Source organism: Podarcis vaucheri (assembly GCF_965113315.1).
Source record: "Podarcis vaucheri genome assembly, chromosome: 10".
NCBI lineage: Eukaryota > Metazoa > Chordata > Lepidosauria > Squamata > Lacertidae > Podarcis > Podarcis vaucheri.
The window spans coordinates 23,720,768-23,743,784 of NC_138748.1; the positions used below are offsets into that span (position 1 = coordinate 23,720,768).

Consider the following 23,017-nt stretch of genomic DNA (forward strand, 5'->3'; position numbering starts at 1 on the left):
TGCTTTTGAGCCACAGAGTAAGCTGGTTGTGTACATGCCAATTACAAAGAATCTTGGTTTTAATATAGTTTCAATAGCATCAAGACCCTAACCATACTAAATTCAGCATCTTATATTCACCATACTGGCAGAAACCTACACAGCCACCCGTTGTTACAGCTGCTGGAAGTTGTCATGGGCTAACTGAAAACTGGGGCTGCTACAGGCTGAAAGAGTTCCATAATCACTACTGACACAAGTTCTGAGAAGGAAGGAATACATTTGTCCATCTGGAAGGACTTTTTGTGTGCTGATAGAAAAGAGCAGGTTATTATATTGTTGCTTTTAGTGTGTGATAAAATACCTTCTCCCTCAATAGGTGGCAACGTAACAACTGGGATATTGATATTAAAACAGCAAAGGAGCACCACAGTATGGTGGGAGGTAACCTGGAAATCAACAATCCTGAGAAATCAAGGGATGAAGGAAAGTATGTTTGCCTAGCATACAATGTACATGGAACTATAAGGAGCCGGGAAGCATCTCTAAACTTTGGATGTAAGAAGTGTTTACCTTTTAAACATGGATTACATAGATGACTTGTTCACTCTGAACCCTGAGCAGTTAGAATGGGGCAGTAGTGAGGTTACCTGTAGTTCTTCTGGTGGTGATTGGGTTCCTTAGTGTTTCTCATTGTTTGTGTTTTTAGCCCCTGAGTGCAAGGAGTGTAGGTCTGGAGAGTGCACCCTTTAAACTTCTAGCTTGGGGAGGCTGTTCATAAGCAACGCATACACTGTAGCCACAACCCTGTTGGATACAATAGAATGGTTCTTTCAAACCTAAATTTCAGCAGAGGAGGGGTTGGGGCAGGGAATCATTTAGGTTCCAGGGAAGTCCTCTGCAGGTACATGTACACCTGTGGCTGCCACAGTGGCAAGCCCTGAACTGAACAAAGATAAGTCCCTTCCCCTCTTTTTTTACAATATATTGGCTGATAGTAATGAGAGCCAATGAGACAACCATCTTTTTCAGTGTTGTTAAAACTTGAGGTACTTGTCAAACTCACATGATTTTAGTTACCAACCAATACAGAGAACAAGAGAGAATATATCTTATGGAGTGCTGTTCTGACACTGTTTCAGAAACTCTGATCTAAGAGATTGTTCTCCGTCATCCAAAGTAGAAATGTGTCACAGCAAGAAAACAGACACAAATCTATTTAGTTAACAAGATGGCGCAAGCAAATGAGCTGTGCTTTATGCTGCTGAAGGCAGTTCCCAATAAAATGAATCAATTAAAACAGACATGCAAGACCAATAAAAATGCAACAGAGTGGTTTACAAGAAAATAGTTGCATTGTGATTACTGTAAGCACTTTGTGGGTAGGAAATTCTCTCTCTTTTGGTTTGCCTTATGTTATCCCATAATGTGTCATGTCTGACATTTTAACAACAATGCAACAGCCTGAAGTACAGACATACTGACATAACACACACACACCCCACATACCTTATAGAGGATAAAACTAGTTTGGGTATTTAGGCTACATTCCTAACCCTGTATGCTCAGAAATAAATCCTATTGAATTCAATTGAATTTTCTCTCAGGTAAATGTGATTAGAATTGCAACCTAGATATGTGAAATGTTATTGGACAGGGCGGAGAACTCAGGGGGAAGTGGCTGAATCAGAGATGCCAAGAGGTTTAAATGAAGGTCAAAATGTTCACATCACTATATGCTAAAGATAGATCTCTAATCCTTGACCCTGGATAGGAAATCCTGCTGTCATTATAAGAGAACCTTATGCAAACATTTTCTGCGCATTCAGTGTTGTTCAGCTTTGGAGAAAGGATGAAACTATGCAGGACTAATAGCAGTACTTGATTCCCGAACAGAAATAATACCCATTTTTCATTACACATTAACTTAGTGTGAAATATGCTGCCTTTTAGGCCTTTAGGGCAAAATCTATGGTTCCCATATTATGCTTTGGTCTTCTCTCCAGTACAGACTGTGAGTTTAGTATTTAATATGTATATACATAAGCCTCCCCCCCACCCCCCAAAAGGAAATTATTCTTCCTGAATAATTTTATTACATGAATTATCTGTTATGTGAAGGAAAGAAGTCGTTGCAATTCATGCCCTCTTTTGTTCCATTGACACATCTATGACAGCACATCTGCTTGTAATAAGAGAGTCCATTGCCTCCCATATCATGGCATGAAGCATTACGCTGGTATACTCCGTGATAAGTGCTGATATGTTGTCTCAGCGAATTTTGGAATTGTGTTGATCAAGTACATAAAATAGATGCATAATTTAATAACTTCTAAAAATGGGATCATGGTCTATTTATTATTCACTTTAAAGATGAGAACATAAGCTTATCCTCTTCAAGAGAGGATAGCATTAAACAATGTTTCAAAATATGTTTTTCGTATTGAGAGGTTTATCATCTCCACTTTTGAATGAAAGCGGGTTTTTTGCTCATCAGAATCCAAAGATGAGTGTAATCCCCGCTGTTGCTGTTAAAGCAGGCACACATATCCTTTGGCATTTAAAATAAAATAAAATCAGGCTGGGGGGGGGTAGTACTGCTTTCAAATAGGTCTGTAACATTTGCAAAAAAAATTGTAGCTCGAAGATTTGTCTGTCACATGTACTGTGCAGATTTTTGCAAGCTCACCTTCCAACGATGATAAGTCACCCCACTCGCACCCCAAAAGTTTAATATGAATGAAATGTTGGAATAATGTTCAGAGAATTTATTAAATACAGGGTTGTTGTTAAGTGTTATTCGTAGAATCATATATTGTAGAAAAATCCATTGGACCAAGGTAAAGTTGCTGTATAGGGTAACATGGTGCCTGTCCCACACCTGAGCCTTACAGCTCCTGTTCATGTCTTAGCCTAGAGAATCAGTCCAACTATACATTCCCATGTCAACCTGTATGCCTCTGCCCGGGATCTCAAATTCACCTTGCCATTTCCAAGGTGAACTTTCGGTGAATTCTGAGACTCAGGTTTTGATGGGCTTCTTCTTCTTTGTTTTTCCACTTGCACCTCAGGCCAACACTAGACCCAATTAATTCTTCAGCTACATTTTGCTTGCCTACTTTGCCCCTTGCCATTGCTGGTTCTATGACTATGCATGAGTGTCCCAATACAGCCCCAGTAGTTCTATAAGAACTTCCCTAGGCAGATACCTAGGGTGTCTTAATAGTTCCAGGAGCCTTATATGCTATTCATACAACTGGCCATGTGAATAATCTATGTTGTTGGCATTTTGCAAACAGCTTTTCTGAGTTTTCTGAGACAGATAGCTTTATGCGAGCTTTCATTCCCCCCCCTAAGCTGTCTCATGTTTATGTGTGCATCTTGGCCCCAGCAGTTCCAAAGGAAAACTCCTGATTTGAAAATACTGATTCCAAGTAGGTAGCCTTGCACCTGTATTCAGTCTCCATTGTCTATGATAGAACACAGATAAAAATAATAATCCTTTAACAATTAATGCCTACGCTTTTTGTTACACAATGGAATGATAGAATAAAGGCTTGTACTATCACTCTTTTTTGTGGAATAATTTGTGGAAAATCAGCAATGAATATATGCTTATTTTGTAAATGTCTACTTCACATCTTTGGTGAGTTTATACCTGTAGTTTTAGCTGCATATTATATAATACAATTATATAATGCATGTACATTGTATTGCATAGATTTATATCCATTTACTCCTGAAGAGAGGCATGCAGTAAAAGTGCGGGAAGGCGTTGGGGCTGTCCTTCTCTGTGACCCTCCACCTCATTATCCAGGTAATTAAATCCACATTTTTTCAGCTTTCATTGGAAGAACAGGATAGAAACTAATATGATTACAAAATTCCTAACTTTGAATATGATGGTATAAGCTACATAAGCTGCTTAAAGCCTGTAATAAGAGAAGCTCAGATCAACCTCGCTGCTTGACTTTTACTTTTTTTTAGTTCCTTAGAGAGTGGTTGGTTCTCTTCAGATTAAAGAGCAGCTGCATCTGGTTGCTGTTAAAAAGCTTTCGCTGATAAAGCTGGGTGAACTTTTGCGCTTACATTCCCACAAATGGCAAGCATGCTTCGGGCATAATTGGAGCGCTTACTGTGCCATCTCCTAGCACAAAGCTAGCACAAAGCCTGGGTGGAAGTATATTTGAACTAATCGGATGGGAGGAATGGTAGGCAGTTGAAGTGCGGAGAGGGTGGCTCTGGTGTGACAGCCAGCAATCTTGCCATTTGGCGGAGAGTAGAGGCAAGCTATTAGCACTATTCCCTGTGCACCCAACAAAAGCTTTGGCCACGTGCACTTCAGGATTGTCATACTGCGTTACAGCTTCCAACTGGGTTAATGTTCTCCTCTAAGCAACCAGAAGGGGAGCCTGCAATAACTATTTCCAGCAGCCACAGATACTATCTCCCAGGAAACAAGATTCTGCCCATTTCCACTGTTGGGTGCAGTGTATGCCTCCGAGTGATAGTTGTTGGGAATCACAAGTGGGGAGAGTACTGTTGTGCTCAGGTCCTGCTTTCAGCAAAAAGTCAGGCCAGTAGAATGGATGAGATGCTCTGTCAAGTATAAGCAGCTTGTGATACGACCAGGACAGTAAGTGCACTCTAGCCACAGATATGTACAGTGGCACTATGGTATTGGCAGTTTAGTTTTCCAAACCCTTTCCTAATGACCTCTAACATCTCAAGGATCACAGGATCCCCACTCCTGATTTAGGGAAATAAGCAAGGGTGTATTCAGAACTCTACCAAGGTGAACAGCGTTGAAGGCAGGACGCCAATGTGTTAGCTAAATAATATTACATATAAAATAGGTTGTAAGTTCCAGCTACCATATAGCTAGAGGCCGGCTCATTAGTACTTTCTCCTTCCCCTTTTAAGCTAGAACAACTTTTCAGCCCAGAAGATTTTGGTGTAAAATAATGAAGTGCTTTGAAGACATCTTTCAAATTCTGAGCAGCCCTCATTGGGTTTTTTTTTTTCTACACTCACTGCTTCTTAATGTCTTTTTAATCCTTTAACAAATCCCTGAAAACCTTGCATCCGGAACTTCCTGGACAGACCTGGAATACTGCAGCCAGAAGCTGTGGAAATCAGCAAAATGTCTGGGAAAATGTATGGCAACCTATGTCATTTTTGCCAGTAGCTCAAAAAAGTCTTCTTTTCCCCCCAATTTTGCCAAAGAAAGCTCCACAACTTTGGCCAAAAAGTCACTGAAATGTTCATTTTGCATAGGGAAATGCCCTAAGATCAGTGGCGGAATTCATGCTTTACTTTCGGAAGGCGCCTTATTCAATCCCTGGCTTTTCCCAAGTAAGGTCGGAAAACCCCATTCTCTGTAACTTTAGAAAGCCACTTCCAATACTGAGCTAAACAGGCCAGTCTTCTGATTCAATATATAAGGCATCTTCCTATGTTACAAGTTTCAGCAAAGTCATAGCTCAGTGGCAGTGCACTTTTAAGGTTCTAGGTGCAATTCACTAGCATCTCTGGTTAAAAGTATATTAGGAAATCAGGGCAAGACCTCTAACTGATATGCTGGAGAATTTTGGTCAGTCAAATTCAATAGTAATGACTATAAGAACCATTTAACCTCATGTCAGGCAACTCATTATATTCATGTATTTGCACAAATTCTTTCTAGAATTGCACACACCCAATCCTTTTATAAATGTCAATAAAAACTTTCCCTTCCTATCCAGATGATCTGAGTTACCGCTGGGTTCTGAATGATTTCCCAGAATTCATTACTTTGGATAAACGGCGGTATGTCTCACAGACAAATGGCAATCTCTACATTGCTAAAGTTGAAGCATCAGATAAAGGCAACTACTCTTGCTTTGTGACCAGCAACTCAATCACTAAGAGTGTTTTCAGCAGTTTTATTCCACTCATTCCTCAAGCAGATCGTAAGTATTTATCCAGAATATTAGGTACATCAGTTTGTCTGTTGTTTATTTTTCAATTACATTCTTAGTGCAGTAATACTTTTTTTTTTTGCTATATGCAATTGAAACTAATACACAAACAGATGTATTTGGTATAGTTCCTTCAATTTGTGGCTGGCTTCGCTGTTCTCGTGGCATTACACTATTAGATACAACTAGTGTTTTCTTAAGCATCCCATTACAACTGGGGCGTGGTATGGAGTTTCCTGAAAAACTTCACCCCACAACAAGGCAAGGCTTTGCACAATGAAGGGATTGATCAGAGAGCTTACACAACACTCCTTCATGCTTCTTTTATGTAAACCAAATATTGCATATCGTGTTGAAAAATTATGTCTATACTTTAAAAAAACACATTGGAACCATCGATCCCATGCAGATGGTCGAACTCACACAGAGTTTAGTTGTTCATACCATCCTGGTACTTCGGGTGTAAATATGTAGTAGAACATGTTTTTAAATGGTTGCCTGTGATTACAACAGACTGGTTTTTAGTTTTTCATTTCTTTTCATGTTAGGTTCAAAAGGCTATCTTCCAGATATCAGAGTGAGCTTCAAAGAGACATACACACTTTTAGGACAGAATGTAACACTGGAGTGTTTTGCACTCGGAAAGTAAGTATGCTTGAAGTTGGTTCCACGCATAGGCACAGTTTGTGTAGACTAAACTGGGCCTGGGTTATCAGCCCTAATCTGCTGTCGGATGTAATTCTCATGTCTGCACCTGACAGTTGAGAGGTCAAAGTGCTTCCTTCTCGGACACGTCCCCCTTCCCCTGCCACACTCAGGGTGACTTTGTACATAGATTCAGGTGGGCAGCCATGTTTATCTACATGATCTTCAGTGTGATATGGGCCAAAGATCCTATTCCACTGAAAACCATGGAAGGAAACTGCCCTTGGTGAAAATGGCAATATACATAATAAAAAATGGCCCCTCTATTTGGATTTGAAATTCCACACTTCGATTTGGACTCCACAATGCCACCATTACTTTTCTTCCTCTCTATATCTCCCTGCCTGCCTGCCTCTCTCTATCTCTATCTCTTACTCACTCACTCTCACACACACTTTAATTCCTATGCTCTTGTACAGTTCAGTCTTTTTTTTTTTTGTATACTGTTCTGTTCAAAATAGGGAGCTCCAGGTTCCCCTCATGTGAGAAATAAGCAATATAGTATTTCAACAAAGCCGCTCCTCTTCAGGGAAGGGCAGGGTTGTCCACAGCCCTTGCCCTTTCCTGCCCTCAGTGGGGGGCGTGGCAAAAACCCTGCGTCACTGGGGAGTCCCAGCGCGCATCACAACCGCAGCCAGCCAATCCAGCTGGCGGGGGGGGGGCTAACTACATTTAAGCGGCCGTGAAGCCGGGAGCTCCTCCTTCTGCTTCCTGGCTTCTATGGATCTCTCGCCCTCCCGCCCTTTCTTCTCACATTTGACACCTTGACCTTGCTATGGACTTCAGTTGGTTGCCTGTTGAAGGGGCCTGGTAGGAATTTTTCCACTTGGCAGATTGGCACCAGCCACTTGGTTTTCGCCTACCTCGTAGCAAATCATCACAACTGTGTAAGGTTTGGTGGTTAGGCATTGGAAAAGCTTGGTTTATGGGAGGGGACGTTGTGGCCATCACCTACCCCTCCCCTTTAAGGGTATTCTGTTAAAAGAATCCTGGGGTCATGGTTCCTGTCTGAAGCCCAGGTGGAGGCTAGGGCCATGGCACAAGCTTTCCAGTGACCCTGGGGGAGCTCCGAGTTGATGTACATCAACAGGGCTCCCCCTACAGGTGGTTAACCCTTGTGAGGCTTCCTGCATCGTGGGCAGGAGTCAGATATAGTCGGTTCAAGTCCAATGCCTAAAGCCAATACCACTCACATTCTATAACCAATAAAAGTTGTGGCCTTTTTCAGCCCATTAACCTAAAATACATGTGTCCACATGTTTTTATTCATCAAGGGAGGGGTTGGGGGCCTTGACACGCAACTCATTTCTGCTTGACAAACCTTAACAATGATCTAAGTATTGTGCAGAATGCCAAAGTCACAAGTGTCTGCCCAATCTGCATTTCACGGACAAAGCAAGATGTTGTTGTTGTTTTTTAATTAATAAAGTATATAGACTGCTTTTCACCATCCATGTAGTTCCCAGTGTGGGACTGGGGAAGTGATTAGGAATTGACTGTGAAGAGAGTGAGGACGATATGAGGATTAGCTAAGTAAAGGGTCAATTAACAGCTAAGTAAGGGCTCAGTTGGTTTACAGTAGGGATGGGGACGCTTTATCAGCCCAAGTCCGTGTTCCCTTTTGAGCAATATTCTGAGAGCCAGGTTGCCACTGTTATGTGGCATCAGAGGCAAAACTGAGCAGATCAACTGAGAATTTTGTCTTTGTACAGTAGGTGAATTACTTTATACCCACACATGCATCTCTATCCTCCATCCAGCCAACCAAAAAAAAAGTTATCAAGGGCATGTTCCAGCCAGACAAAAACACTCAAGGAGGGTGTTGCTGTTGAGGGGTGTTGTTCAGAGGGTGACAGATAGATAGAGTCCCATGGGCCAGGCAAAGAGGCCTGAAGAACTGTGTTTTATCCCAAAACCAAAGGTTCTCCATTTCTGGTTCATGGTGTATGGTCTGAAGGCAGATGATGCAGCCAGCTTGATGGAGCTAAGCAGGTCTTGGACTGGTCTGTGCCTGGATAGGAGCCTCATGTACTTTAAAATCAATGGTGGAAGAAAGATGAGCTATAACTTTACAAAAAGAAAACAACTGGGTGTGGGTGTATGAGAAAGTAGTTCTGTAAGTAGAAGGGGAGAGCAGAGGCAGAAGGCTTGGGAAGGAATGACAAAAGACCACCAAAGGGCGCCCAAACTTTATTCACATAGGCTCATTTTTCTTTCTTCTCAAAGCCCTGTTCCAGAGATAAGATGGAATAAGTATCTTGAACCCATGCCAAGTAGTGCAGAAGTAAGCATGTCTGGTGCAGTCCTCAAGATCTACAACATTCAGTTTGAAGATGAAGGAACCTATGAATGTGAAGCTGAAAATCATAGAGGAAAAGATAAGCATTCAGCAAAAGTTTATGTTCAAGGTAGTTGGGACACTTCTTCATAAATTGCATTGCAGGGTTTTCACATGGTTTTTTAAGACTTATTTTAGGTTGCATGGTCTTTTTACCTATACAGAAACATGCAATTGTTTCCAGAATGTGTGTTGTAGAGTTGGTTCATATATATATTTGGGGCATTATATATATATATATATATATATATATATATATATATATATATATATGCAGGTTTTGGTGTCTTCGGGTATATATGCTTTCGTAGATTTTCACGGGTACAGGAATGCAGGTTTTGGTGTCTTCGGGTGTCTTCCCGTGTAAGAGTCGGGGTGTCTGTGCGACGTTTCGACGAGGTCTCACTCGTCATCTTCAGGCTGGTGCTTTCGGCTTCTTGTTACTGGAACAGAGCAGAGTCTGGTGTTTGAGTTCCTATAAATACTGTTGAGGGGTGTGGTGTATAGCCTCCAACGTTCTGGGCAGAGAGGAAGTTCCTAGATTAGTGTGCCTTTTCTTCTTTTGTTCCTTAATTACTTGAGGGATATCTTGGGTGATTTCATGAGTGATATTCTGAATATCACTGGGTGGGTCATTAAGTGTAGATTAGTTGCTAAAGCTTTCGTGTCTTGACCTCTTGAGCTTGTGAAGAGTTTTTCTGAGAAGATGGCTGTGCTGCATTTAGTTGTGCTCTGGCTTGGCTTCGTGTATAGGGGCGAGCTATGGTTTTGTGCCTTGTGCCAGCCAGATCTGTGTAGGGATTGCAGGGGGGTGCAGCATCCGGAGGTGCCACTATAGTTTGGCTACTGGATGGAGTCTGTAATATGTCTGTGGAGAGGGTCTGGGTTTGGGTCTGGTGTGGTTGATTGGTGACGGCGTTCTGTGTGCCTCTGGTTCTGGTGTCGGTTTTTGTGGGGAGGGCTAATTTCCAGATGTCTGGCAGGCGGGACGTGTCGTCACGCTTGTTCATGTTGTGAGGGTGTTTCTCTATCTCGATGGCTTCCATGATTATTCTCTTGTGGTGATGTTCCATGTTAAAGAGCAATTTGGAATCTGCAAAATTAATTTCGTGTCCTGTTTCTTTCATGTGTTGGAAAAGAGAGGAAGTTTTTTCTTCTTTTTTGACGGCATTCTTGTGTTCTGCGATACGTGCATTTATTCGTCTGTTTGTTTGTCCAATGTACGTGGCTGGGCAGACTTTGCAGGGTATTTCATAGACCCCTTGGTTTTCCAGCTGGATTTTGTCTTTTGGGTTTCTGAGGATATTGGCTATTTTTTGGTTGGTGCAGAAGGCTGTTTTGATATTGTGTTTATGGAGGATTTTGCTGATTTTGTCTGTAGTGCCCTTGATATAAGGAAGGAGGGCCATGCCATTGTTTTCTTCTGTGTCTTGGTTTTTGGGGGGTGTTTCTTTTTGGATTAGCTTCGTAACCCTGTTTTTCTGGTATCCATTGGCGATTAACACATTTGAGAGATTCTGTAACTCAGTTGTCAAGTGGTCTTTGTCAGCCAGGCGTTTGGTTCTGGAGATGAGAGTCTTGGCTACGGAGTTTATTTGTGCAGGGTGGTGGTGTGATTGTGCATGTAAGTAACGGTTGGTGTGTGTTTTTTTCCGGTAGATAGTGTGTCCTAGGGAGCCATCAGGTTTTTTGTAGATTAGGACGTCAAGAAAGGGGAGTTGGTTGTTGTCTTCTATTTCCATAGTGAATTGTATTTTGGGGTGTAGGCTGTTGAGATGTGTGAGGAAGCTATCTAGTTTTTCTTTCCCATGTGGCCAAATTACAAAGGTGTCGTCAACATATCTGAGCCAAAGTTTGGGTTTGTGTTCTGACTTGTCTAAACAAACAGACGAATAAATGCACGTATCGCAGAACACAAGAATGCCGTCAAAAAAGAAGAAAAAACTTCCTCTCTTTTCCAACACATGAAAGAAACAGGACACGAAATTAATTTTGCAGATTCCAAATTGCTCTTTAACATGGAACATCACCAGAAGAGAATAATCATGGAAGCCATCGAGATAGAGAAACACCCTCACAACATGAACAAGCGTGACGACACGTCCCGCCTGCCAGACATCTGGAAATTAGCCCCCCCCACAAAAACCGACACCAGAACCAGAGGCACACAGAACGCCATCACCAATCAACCACTCCAGACCCAAACCCAGACCCTCTCCACAGACATATTACAGACTCCATCCAGCAACCAAACTATAGTGGCACCTCCGGATGCTGCACCCCCCTGCAATCCCTACACAGATCTGGCTGGCACAAGGCACAAAACCACAGCTCGCCCCTATACACGAAGCCAAGCCAGAGCACAACTAAATACAGCACAGCCATCTTCTCAGAAAAACTCTTCACAAGCTCAAGAGGTCAAGACACGAGAGCTTTAGCAACTAATCTACACTTAATGACCCACCCAGTGATATTCAGAATATCACTCATGAAATCACCCAAGATATCCCTCAAGTAATTAATGACCCACCCAGTGATATTCAGAATATCACTCATGAAATCACCCAAGATATCCCTCAAGTAATTAAGGAACAAAAGAAGAAAAGGCACACTAATCTAGGAACTTCCTCTCTATCCAGAACGTTGGAGGCTATACACCACACCCCTCAACAGTATTTATAGGAACTCAAACACCAAACTCTGCTCTGTTCCAGTAACAAGAAGCCGAAAGCACCAGCCTGAAGATGACGAGTGAGACCTCGTCGAAACGTCGCACAGACACCCCGACTCTTACACGGGAAGACACCCGAAGACACCAAAACCTGCATATATATATATATATATATATATATATATATATATATATATATTGGTTCCTGCTATGCAAATGAGCCATACTAAGCCCTGGGTTTGCATTCTCCCCTCCCCCATGTCACAGGAGAAGACAGTAATCATTCATTTTTAAACAAAATACAATTCATAGTTACCTCCAAACTTGGGGAGGGGCGTTGTGGTTTGTTTGAACTGCAATTAGTCTGATTCTGGCTACTCCCCCCCCCCAACTGGTTTCGAACATGCATGAAATACAAGAGTTGTGTTTTCTTTGTCTTTCAGCGTATCCAGAATGGGTGGAGCACATCAATGATACAGAGAGAGATATAGGCAGTGAATTCCACTGGCCATGTGTAGCTGCAGGGAAGCCTCTTCCAACAATGCGATGGCTGAAAAATGGAATACCGGTAGGCTTAGGTTATGCCCACAGTCATGTCGACTTTTTCCCCCCCAAGGTAGTAGAAAGCACATAAATAAACCAAGAATGGTCTTTGATAAATAATGCTACCAAGTGTCAAATACATTTGTAAACGTGTTTTTTTTAAACAAAAGTTTTAAAAAGTTTTTTTAAACAAAAGTCTACATACTGGAATGCTATATTGAATTAAAGACTACAACACATCATTATCATGCAAATCCTGCTTTTGAGCAACAGAAATAAAAATATCTTGATTGCTATGAGAATGTTTTGTTGAATGCTCAAAGATCACCTCTCCCCATATGACATAGACCCAGCAATCATCATTTGAGGTCCTTCTTTGTGAGCCTTCTCAGTGAGAGTTCCAGAGGGTGGCAACATGAGAACAGGCCTTTTCTGTAGTGGCCCCCCATTTGTGGAATGCTCTCCCCAGAGAGGCTCACTTGGCGCCTTCGTTACATGTGTTTAGGTGTCAGGCAAAAACATTTCTCTTTCCCCAGGCCTTTGGCTAAGTAAACAATATTTTAAACTGGGGAATATTTTTGTTTGTTTGTTACTATGGTTTGTATTTTTGTGTTTCTTTGGATGAAGTGGGATAGTATAGAAATTTAATTAATTCTACTAGAGTATTCTTTAAAAACTTAGAAATTTCTCTTTGTTTTCATTTCCTTTGGGGCATTATTTCCAATGGAAAAAGTGGACCTCAAAATTTACAAAGGAAAAGGAATCAAATAATATTTATTTTAGTAACAAAGTTTATTGTATAATTAACCAATAGATATCAGTCACTTGGACTGCAAGTATTTAAGCCATGGTGACCACACACCTACTTTGTCACAGTGTTCCATTGCAACAGAAGCAGTTTACCCGTTGACCTGGAAAGCTGTCTGTGGACAAACGCTGGCTCCCTCGGCCTAAAAGTGAGATGAGAGCCGCAACCCCATAGTCGTCTTTCACTGGACTTAACCATCCAGGGGTCCTTTACCTTTACCTTTTACCAGTGTGTGTCCAACACAGAATTCATGAAAGCTCTATTGTCTGAAATAGTTATATCCGCAGTGGGAGAAAGAGTTCATTATATCCGCCCTAAGCTTAATATGTGCACAAACTGATTGGGACTTTTGCATGCAGCAAACTGCTCACACGAACTCCCTTTGCATAGAAATTAGAGTATCCTTTGTTTATCCAGTGACTGTTGCTGCATTGGTTAGCAATACCATCATAAACTAAGAACATAAGAAGAGTGTTGCTGGGTCAGGCCAAAGGTCCATGTAGTCCTGCATCCTGTTCTCACATTGGCCTGTCAGATGCCATAGGGAAGCCCAGAAGCGGCACCTGAGTGCAATAAAGCTCTTCCCATGTGATCCCCACCAACTAGTATTGAGAGGCATACTGCTTTCAACATCAGAATCATAGAATCACATAACCATTATGGCTAAAAGCCACCGATAGTATTATCTTTGCCTAATTTCTCTTTTAGAGCCTTCAAGTTGGTAGACTACACCTTTTGGGAGCAAACTCCATAGTCCAACATTCAAGTTCATTGGATGGTACCTAGTTCTAGTATTACGGCTGAAGGAGAAGGACTTCTCTTTCTCCACTTTCTTTACACCATGCATCATTTTATACAACACTATCCTCAACACTATCCCCATGCATCATTTTATACAACACTATCCTCAAAATATTGTAACCTTTCCTTATGGTGGAACCACTCCCTCTTTCTCAAACTTTTCCAGCTCTGCAATGTCTTTTTCTTCTTTTTTTAATGTGATGACCAGAACTGTAGATGGCATTCCAAGTGCAGTAGCACCATAGTTTTGTATAGTAGCATTTTATATAGGCAGTTTTATTTTCAGTCCCTATTTCTAACAGAAAGGAATTTAGGCAGTTTTTAATCATCACTGCTGCCTTGTGCCTATTATATCTTTATTGTGTCTTTCATTTTTAGTATTGGAAAGGAGACTTGAGATTTTCTAGCCTGAAGAAAGAAGATGAGGGCATGTATCAATGTGTAGCAGAAAATATACATGGAATGATTTATTCAAATGCTGAGCTGAAAGTTCTCGGTTAGTGAAAACATCATGTTCTGTCATTTGAAACCATTTCTAGTAAATAAAACAGATAATGTGTGAGTTTACCTTTTATTGTTGTCACATGCTTGAATTTATTTATGTTTAAAGTATTTGTTGTGTTGTTATTATGTAGGTAAATCTGGTAATTTTGTCAAGGAATGAAATAAAATTTAAAAAGCAGTAAATGCAGGTGTGAAGCGTTCTTCAACTTCATTGGTTAGAGTAGCCAACCAAACCTCTAGTTGATTAATCAGTGAGTCTGCACAGCTGTGACTTAAAATAAGTATATCTTAGTTCTGGTGTGTTACTATAATAGGGATGGAAAAGTTAAAAAAAAATAGACTACCTTGCTATCTACCACTGAATACTAGTTTTGGTTTATTGAATTCATATTGCCTTTGATATCTGAAAAAAACACACCCTATACTGGGGATTTGCTCATATGCAATACATTTACATTTAATTGATTCATGAACTGATTATCTGGTAAAAAGGCAGATGATTGAACTCCTCTTTAATCAGTTGACAGACCTGGTAGATGAGATCTTCTTAATTCCGCAAAACGTCATATTTAGACAGCAATCATACATCTGGGATTAAGTCACATTGATCTTATTGGGACTAAAAGTATTTATATTTGTGTGTTTTTTTCTGCAGTTTTAGCCCCAACCTTTGAATTCAGCCCCATGAAGAGAGAGGTCTTGGCTGCCAAAGGAGGTCAAGCTATAATTGAATGTAAGCCTAGAGCAGCTCCTAGGCCAAAACTCATATGGAGTAGAGGAACAGAAATTATTAGAAATTCAACCCGGTCAGTATTATTTGGTTAGCACAGCCAGCACAACTCATGAATCCACTATTTCAAGTGCAGCCAGTTACAGAAACCAACCAGGAATTTGACAAGCTGCATTGCTGCTTGTCTGCAGCTAAAAAGGGGGTGGGGTGAAGAACCAGCAGGATAGAATGAAAGACTCGGTTTAGCCTGGTGATTCACATTAACCCCCCCCCCACCCGTACAGCTGTACCCATCCTCCTTCCTCCACACCCCATGACCTCGGCACAGTAAACAAAGGTCTTGAGGTCCATAGATACAGACAGCTCCCCAGATACAAAATGTGCGGTGGTCAGGGGTGGAGCCAGGAGGACAGGCATGATGTTGGATTGGGCCAGTGGTGTAACTCTGCTTTTTAATTGCATGGAGCCCTTTCACATGAGTAGCACATGGAAGGGGCTCTTGTGTAAGCCTCAGAGGAAGTCATTTGTTTTACAAATGGTTTTACAGCATTTCCATTTTGAACTCCATAACATAACAATGGAGTTCAAAGTCATTTCTCAAAGGAGGACACCTCCAAGTGGGTTGTCTTCTTCCTAATGCTCAGCCTCCTGCTGGACTCCTGTCCTTCTGCACAGAATCATTTGCTTCATCTTTTGGTTAGCTGAAGCTTGTCATATTGTCTGAACTGACCAACTATGGTTAGTATTAACTATGTTTAGCTTAAAACTATGATTTCTAAAGTTGAAGTTTAAACTGGCCATAGTTAATGTTGACCAGATATGTTATGTGGATTGATGTTCACCATGGCAAACTGTGGTTAACTCCTCCCTTCACTTTAACCACTGAACAAGTCAGAAATTTTCCCACTTTCTGTTTCACCCAAACCAGAAAACATCCACCCAGCTTTGGAGCGAGCCAGAATATTAAGTCAAATTCAAACCATAGCTTCTGATTCATACAAAATGGGAAACATTTGTTAGTGGAAGATTTCCTGGCTTGTTCATTGGCTCATGCAAAAGGAAGAGCAAAGTAGCTGCTCACTGGTACAAGATTCATTCATATTAAGTCAAGTCTCACATTATGGAAACTTATTGATTAACACAAACTATGTATCACTTTCCATACAAATGGATGTCTGGGATAGGAACTTATTGCGTTATTTGGATGTTATTTGGAATTTATTGCCTAAACTCCAACTTCTGGGTTAGGGCAGGCCATTTTACTTTATATGTGATATTGTTATATATTGTAAGAATCTAATTTAGGTCTAGTTAAAAAAAGAAATCCAATATGTGATCAATTAAACAAAGCCATTGTTTCTTCTTATATGTTTCCTAACAATTTCCCTTTCAATAGGATACGGATTTGGTATGATGGAAGTCTGGAAATTATTAATGTCACAGCAGCTGATGCAGGCAACTATACCTGTTTTGTAGAAAATAACAAAGGAAAAGCTAATAGTACTACTACGCTTTTGACCACAGGTAAATGTTGTTTTTTGCCTATCAACTAAAATCAGAAGACACAATGGAAGCAGAGCAAAAAACTTAATAATACTAGTGTACTACTGCCTGCCCTTGAGTCTTATTCAAATCAGTTCAACATAAATACTTCTAAGTCAAATTAGAATAATTTAGACGCGGTGGCGCTGTGGGTAAAACCTCAGCGCCTAGGATTTGCCGATCGCATGGTCAGCAGTTTGAATCCCCGCGGCGGGGTGCGCTCCCGTCGTTCGGTCCCAGCGCCTGCCAACCTAGCAGTTCGAAAGCACCCCCGGGTGCAAGTAGATAAATAGGGACCGCTTACCAGTGGGAAGGTAAATGGCGTTCCGTGTGCTGCGCTGGCTTGCCAGATGCAGCTTGTCACGCTGGCCACGTGACCCGGAAGTGTCTGCGGACAGCGCCGGCTCCCGGCCTCTTGAGTGAGATGAGCGCACAACCCTAGAGTCTGGCAAGACTGGCCTGTACGGGCAGGGGTACCTTTACCTTTACCTTTACTACTGCCTGCCCTTGAGTCTTATTCAAATCAGTTCAACATAAATACTTCTAAGTCAAATTAGAATAATTTAGAATACATTTATTTAATATAATTTATAATGTATTGAGCAAGATAGCAATCAAACTTCTCTAAAAGGTGATTTGTACATTATTAGTGCCACAATTAAAAATGACACAATTCACACAAATTGCAATTGAGCTGATACTTTTGATGCAGATTGAGTGGCAGACATGCTCTCGCTCTACCCCTCCTCCACCCACAACAAAGCAACATTTGTGAGCTTGAGGCTCACAGGGAAAGCAGGCAATGTCTAGTGAAGGCAAGCCGGGTCAGTGCAAAAGGCAGATAAGAACAGAACCTTGGATAGCTCCAAGGGGGTCCTGTTGCCTGAAAGATTCTCCTCCTAGAAGAAGCTCTTGTCTCTGCAGGGAGCTAGAGCAAACTCAGACTTCATGTTGGCTCACAAGACATGTAGGTTCACTGGAGTATCTGCCTTTATTTGTGGTCTTTGAAGTCTGTGAGGTTAGGGAGATAAAGATTTATATTCTCTGAGTCAGAACTGGCAGGGTTGTGTCCTTTGACCAAGAGGTCCCCAAATAAGGCACTGAGAGGTTCTGTCCACAAGAAAGCAGTCTGAACCTCATCAGAGACCTTTGCCATGCACTGCAAGGTCCTTAAGTTGTGGGTCATGACAACATTGGCATAATTTACTCCATGGACTGTAAATTAAGCTCTCTGGCGCACATACTGAATTTAACATGGATTACATCTTTTTATTATATTTTTATTCCAACGTTTTCCCAGGTGGCCTACATAGCCCTTATTTTATCCCCACAACAGCCCTATGAGGTAGGTTAGGCTAGTGACTGGACAATGGTCACCTCGTGAGCTTCATGGCTGAATAGAGATTTGAGCCCTAGTCTTGCAGATCCTAGACTAAAATGTTTATGATTACACCACACTCACTCTGAATTCTGTTGAAGTCATAGGCAAAGGACCATCTCTCTGTTTCAGATCCCTCTTTGTTCTTCTGCTATTCCTATAATAATATTTGTCTATTGTATGCAGGGTTATATACATATTATTATAGTAGTATATATCTATATCTATATATCTATCTCTATCTCTATCTCTATCTCTATCTCTATCATCTCTATCTCTATCTCTATCTCTATCTCTATCTCTATCTCTATCTCTATCGTAAGACAGCAGTCCTGTGCACATTTGCACGGGAGTAAGTTTTACAGAACTCTGTGTGTCTTACTGCCAATTAAACAAGGCCCAAAACGTTACTACAACACCATAAGTATGTTTTTTCATTACAATTGAGAGGACTCAGCAGAAACAGGATGTAATAGGTTTGGAAATGGACTACAGTTGTCATGGTAAGAATAATCCATAGTGAAATTTTCAGATACAGAAGTTTAGTTGCACTTCTACTGTTTTGTTGATGTGCAAATGTTCTACTTTCTCTCCTAAACTGCACAGCGGCTACAAAGATTGTTTTAGCACCAACCAATGTTGACGTCACAGTTGGATGGAATGCTACCATGCAGTGTCTCGCCGAGCACGATCGATCTTTAGACCTTACTTTTATTTGGCTTCTCAATGGATATCCAATAGATATTGATAAAGACAATGAACATTATGAAAGGGCCATCATGGTAAGATACAGCACATTTTTATCACGATAGAATTAGGCATGGTTTTGTGTGATAACTTTTCGGTTTTCTTCTTTTCCCCATTTTTTGTGGCGGTGGGGCAGGGAAGAGAACTAATTTTAGAAGGAGTGCGGAAAAGCCACCTCCATGGACTAGTAAACTTTTTCATGCTAGGAGTTTACTATTAAAGGGGGATATGACATTGTTGCATCTTGTAGAAACTGCATTGTTTATAGACAAGACAGCAGAACTCAGGCTTCAGAATTCGCTATTCCGAGACATTTCTACTTTTCACTGCTCCTACTATGAAAAAGTTTAACTCCTGATGTCTGCAAGTGTGATTGCCTCTGGCACTTACCTTCATTGTTGGGAGTTAACTATTATTTTGTGTTTTTATGAAAAGCAACAAAATATAAATTGAGAAAGAAGACAGTTGTAAATGATATAATCTATAACACAATCCTAACCATGTAGTATACTCAAAAATAAGTCGTACTGATTTCTTCTGTATGAAAAATGGGCACAACTATCCTGAAATGTGGCATTCTTCTTCCTAGAAATGTTGTTTTGCCATCTCATACTCCGATATTTTAAATACTGCTTATTTTAGATATCCATCAGTAACTTTCCCTCTTTGGTAATATTGCATAGAGCTTACGCCCCTTCCATTTGTTTCCATTTATTCATTAAAATAGTAATGTTGCATGAGTAAATTCACAACATCTTAAGACTCATTTTGCCCAATAATTTCTGGTTTAATATATGTGATACAAGGCCCCTATTTGCTACACAGCCACCTTGGAGCCCAACTTGGAGGGTGTGGCTAGATTAAATAGGTACCGTCATTTTCAAGGGAGAACTAGTTCATGTGTGAAGGCTGAAGCACTCCCTGTCTATGATTCTTTCTTGCAAATGGTTCTACTTTCCATTAGCATTCCAATGTGTTGCCTCATGGTGTATAGTTCTATCCTGACAGAGTTGAAGGTGGTACAATAAAGCCACAGTTTCTTGTATCCCATTCCAAATCCTGTGAATAGTGGGAATAGTGCGATGTGTGTATCATCCGAACGTACCACCTGCAACTTCCTGTAAAAACAACAACATCCCTACAGCCCATATTTAGTTCTGGACAAACACTCTTGGTAGTTTTAAAGCTGGTTTTCAGCAGCTGCCAATTTGTAGTTCCCATTCATAACAATTCTCTCTTTTCAACAGCCCTTTCCCCCTATCTTGGAGTTACAGGCTCTGGTCGCCAGATGGCAGCTTTGCATAAGGTTTACTGTTCCCAGTTAGGGATGGAAACAGAAATCATGGGCAGATTAATCTGTTGCATCAAAGTATCAGACTGGAGATTACCATAGAGACAAAAAGATTAAGCAACTAAGTATCATAACATTAAATATCTGTTGGCTATTTTGTGTCATAACTTTATGACGCATACCAGATATTTGGCAGACTTTGTTGTGGTTCACAATGATCCTTTTTTCTGGTAGCTGCAATAATATTGATATTCAAGTAAGGAATATGGGGAATTAATAGGGGGAGGGTTTAAGATAGTTGCACTGATCTATGTATTCACTTCATAAAGTCAACAATGAAACATAAAACTAATTTGCATCCATTAGAAATGCAAGTGGCCTTCTAAAATAGTGTCAGTTGTTTGCGTTATTTAGTCTTTATTGTTTTGAAAAGCAATTGCTGCTAAGTGCCATACTTTCAGTTGTTAAGAAACAGTAGTGACTCAGCTGCTAGACTCCCTGCTAATCTGCAAGACATGCCTAAAACATCTATTGTCAGAGATAAGAAAGGAAAACATTAGCTTTTTGTGTATAAGTTGCACAATTTTAGTAAGTAGCAGCTTTGGTAGTTTGTTTTTTAAATGTAAGTCTTTAAAACTTTGATGAGCATTCTGAGTGCTAAATTGCTTGTATACTTGGAACATATCTGTCAGAGCTGCTACCAGGTCCCAGCTCACATAGGACCACGCCACACAGCGTCCACTTTAAAAGAGTCTTTATTGAGTTACAGGTTTCATTTCCGAACTGCAGCGTGCAGCTCTACACCTTCTGCCCTAGGTCGGCGAAGACCCATCTGAGTCCCCGCCTCTTGCACACCAGCTTAATACCCTAGTCTTGCTCCACCTCCTTCGCCTCTCCCTACGTCTCTGGGTCCTTCTGCCCCCCTGGGACTCCTCCCTTCTACTCTCCTCTGACGCTGACCCCCCTGATCCTTCCGCTTCCTTTCGGCGGGCTTTGGGACCTGGTTCACTCTCCGGGCTGCTTACTGCTCCAGCTTCCGCTGCATTTGAACTTGGCGCGCGCGCCCAACTCTCTACTTTCCTCTTGACCGTTGCCTCGCTCTCTGAGGAGGGCGTGACCACCCCTGACTCGTGCCCTCCCTCCTGCTGACGGCCTCCGGAACCCGATGCCTGGCTGCCTTCCTCCCTGCTGCTCTCAGTCTTGAGCGTGGGTCCCGACTTCCAGCTGCTGCTCTCTGAATCTCCTCTGTTCCCTTCCTCCTGGGGTGTCCCCCCGGATCCCCCCCTTGCTCTGCTCACTGGGGCTCCCTTTTGGGAGTCCTCTGACTCACTGCTTAGGCTTGGAGATCTCGGGTCGTCATCATCACTCATTCTCCCTTCGGTTTCCTCCCCCTCGCTCTCTGTTTCCACCCTTCTCTGCGTCTCTGCTTCTGAACCCCTGACATCCATCCCCCCCTCGAAGCCCCCCCTTCCCCCCTCCCCGCTGTCAGGTGTGGGTGCTGGGTGCTCCATCATCATGGGAGGGAATGCTGGATACAGGTCGCTCCCCGTGGGTGGCCGCCAACTGAAGACCTCCGAGTCTTCCCCCTCGCGGCCGTCGACGTTGACTTGTTGCTCTTCCATCTCTGTACCGCCGTGCTCGAACCCGAGGTCCTCCCCGAACACGTCCATGTCAGTCTCTGCGTCGGTCGCTCGACCTGGCATCTCCCGCCACTTCCTGCGCCATTGCTCCTCTGGTCGATCGTCCCACCAATACGAGATGCCTGATGCCGAACCTGCCGGTGAACCTTCTGGGGAACGGGTGCTCCGTGCGGGTTCCCCTTCTGAGTCGAATCCATGGAACGTGCTGGAAGAAAGTGTGGGTGTGAACAACCAGTCGTCGAAGAAGCTCGCTGGCATGGGTTTGTGCGGGAAGAGGGCATGAAACTCGTCCTTGAGCAGGGGTTCCTCCAAAGCGTAGTCTGGTACCCAGCTATTGGCGCTGGCCCGGGTGCCCTCTCTGGCTAAGAGGTATTCGACTCCCTCTTCCCCCCATCTGGAGTCCAAAATCTCCGTGACCTCGTTGATGTGGTCCTGGTGCTTCACCCCCCGCGTCTCCGTCCGTTCCCGGAGCGGACTTGGCGCCGTCCCTGGCTCCTGGAACCTGTGAGGTGCCTTGTAGGGAGTGAGCACCGACCTGTGGAACACCGGATGCATTCTGGAACCCTCCGGCAGCGCCAGTCGGAAGGCTACCGGGTTGATCTGCGCTTCGACTTGGTACGGACCGATCTGCTTGTGCCCCAACTTCTTCTTGGCAAGTGACCTGGTCGGCACTGCGTGGGCTGCCAACCAGACCCAGTCTCCCACTTGGATCACTTCGCCAACCCGCCTGTGCTTGTCAGCTTGCACCTTGTAGGCGTGCTTAGCTAGCTCCAGCTGCCGTCTGAGTTGATCGTGGACCGCCTGCAGCTCTGACGCGAACGCGTCCGCCGTCTGTGGTTCTCCTTCCCCCACTCTCTCCAGTCCCGGGAAGGTTCTGGGATGCCTCCCATTGTTGGCAAAGAACGGCGTCACTCCTGTGGACACGTGCTTCGTGTTGTTGTAAGCGAACTCGGCTAGCGGCAGGTAATCCACCCACGTCGCAGGCTGTTGATTGGCATAGCATCTCAGGTACTGCTGCATGATGGCATTGACCCTCTCTGCTTGCCCGTTGGTCTGCGGGTGTCTTGCTGATGCCAGATTGACCTTGACATTTAGAAAACCCATCAGCTTCTGCCAGAAAGACGAGATGAACTGGCGTCCGCGGTCGGACAGGATAGACCGTGGCAGGCCATGCACTTTGAACACGTGATCTATGAACAGTTTGGCGGTTTGTTCCGCCGTGGCCACCTTCGCACACGGAATGAAATGTGCCATCTTGGTGAACAAGTCCACCACCACTAGCACAGCTGTCTTGCCTCTCGAGCTGGGTAAATCCGTCACAAAGTCCAGGGCCACCCTCTCCCACGGTTCAAACGGCGTTTGCAGCGGTTCTAACAGTCC

The 23,017-nt window shown here is 42.7% G+C and overlaps 1 protein-coding gene across 9 annotated transcripts in view; it reads left to right on the forward strand.

The window, feature by feature from the left end:
- CNTN1 (contactin 1) overlaps nucleotides 1-23,017 on the forward strand; it is a 166,190-nt gene that overhangs the window by 114,533 nt on the left and 28,640 nt on the right. For all 9 annotated transcript variants that reach the window (XM_082239546.1, XM_082239551.1, XM_082239545.1 and 6 more), the window contains 10 exons: nucleotides 359-537; nucleotides 3,701-3,796; nucleotides 5,724-5,930; nucleotides 6,488-6,584; nucleotides 8,871-9,052; nucleotides 12,097-12,221; nucleotides 14,184-14,301; nucleotides 14,965-15,115; nucleotides 16,436-16,563; nucleotides 18,566-18,741. In XM_082239546.1, coding sequence (XP_082095672.1) covers nucleotides 359-537; nucleotides 3,701-3,796; nucleotides 5,724-5,930; nucleotides 6,488-6,584; nucleotides 8,871-9,052; nucleotides 12,097-12,221; nucleotides 14,184-14,301; nucleotides 14,965-15,115; nucleotides 16,436-16,563; nucleotides 18,566-18,741 — 1,459 coding nt within the window. The remainder of the gene's footprint in view (nucleotides 1-358; nucleotides 538-3,700; nucleotides 3,797-5,723; nucleotides 5,931-6,487; nucleotides 6,585-8,870; nucleotides 9,053-12,096; nucleotides 12,222-14,183; nucleotides 14,302-14,964; nucleotides 15,116-16,435; nucleotides 16,564-18,565; nucleotides 18,742-23,017) is intronic.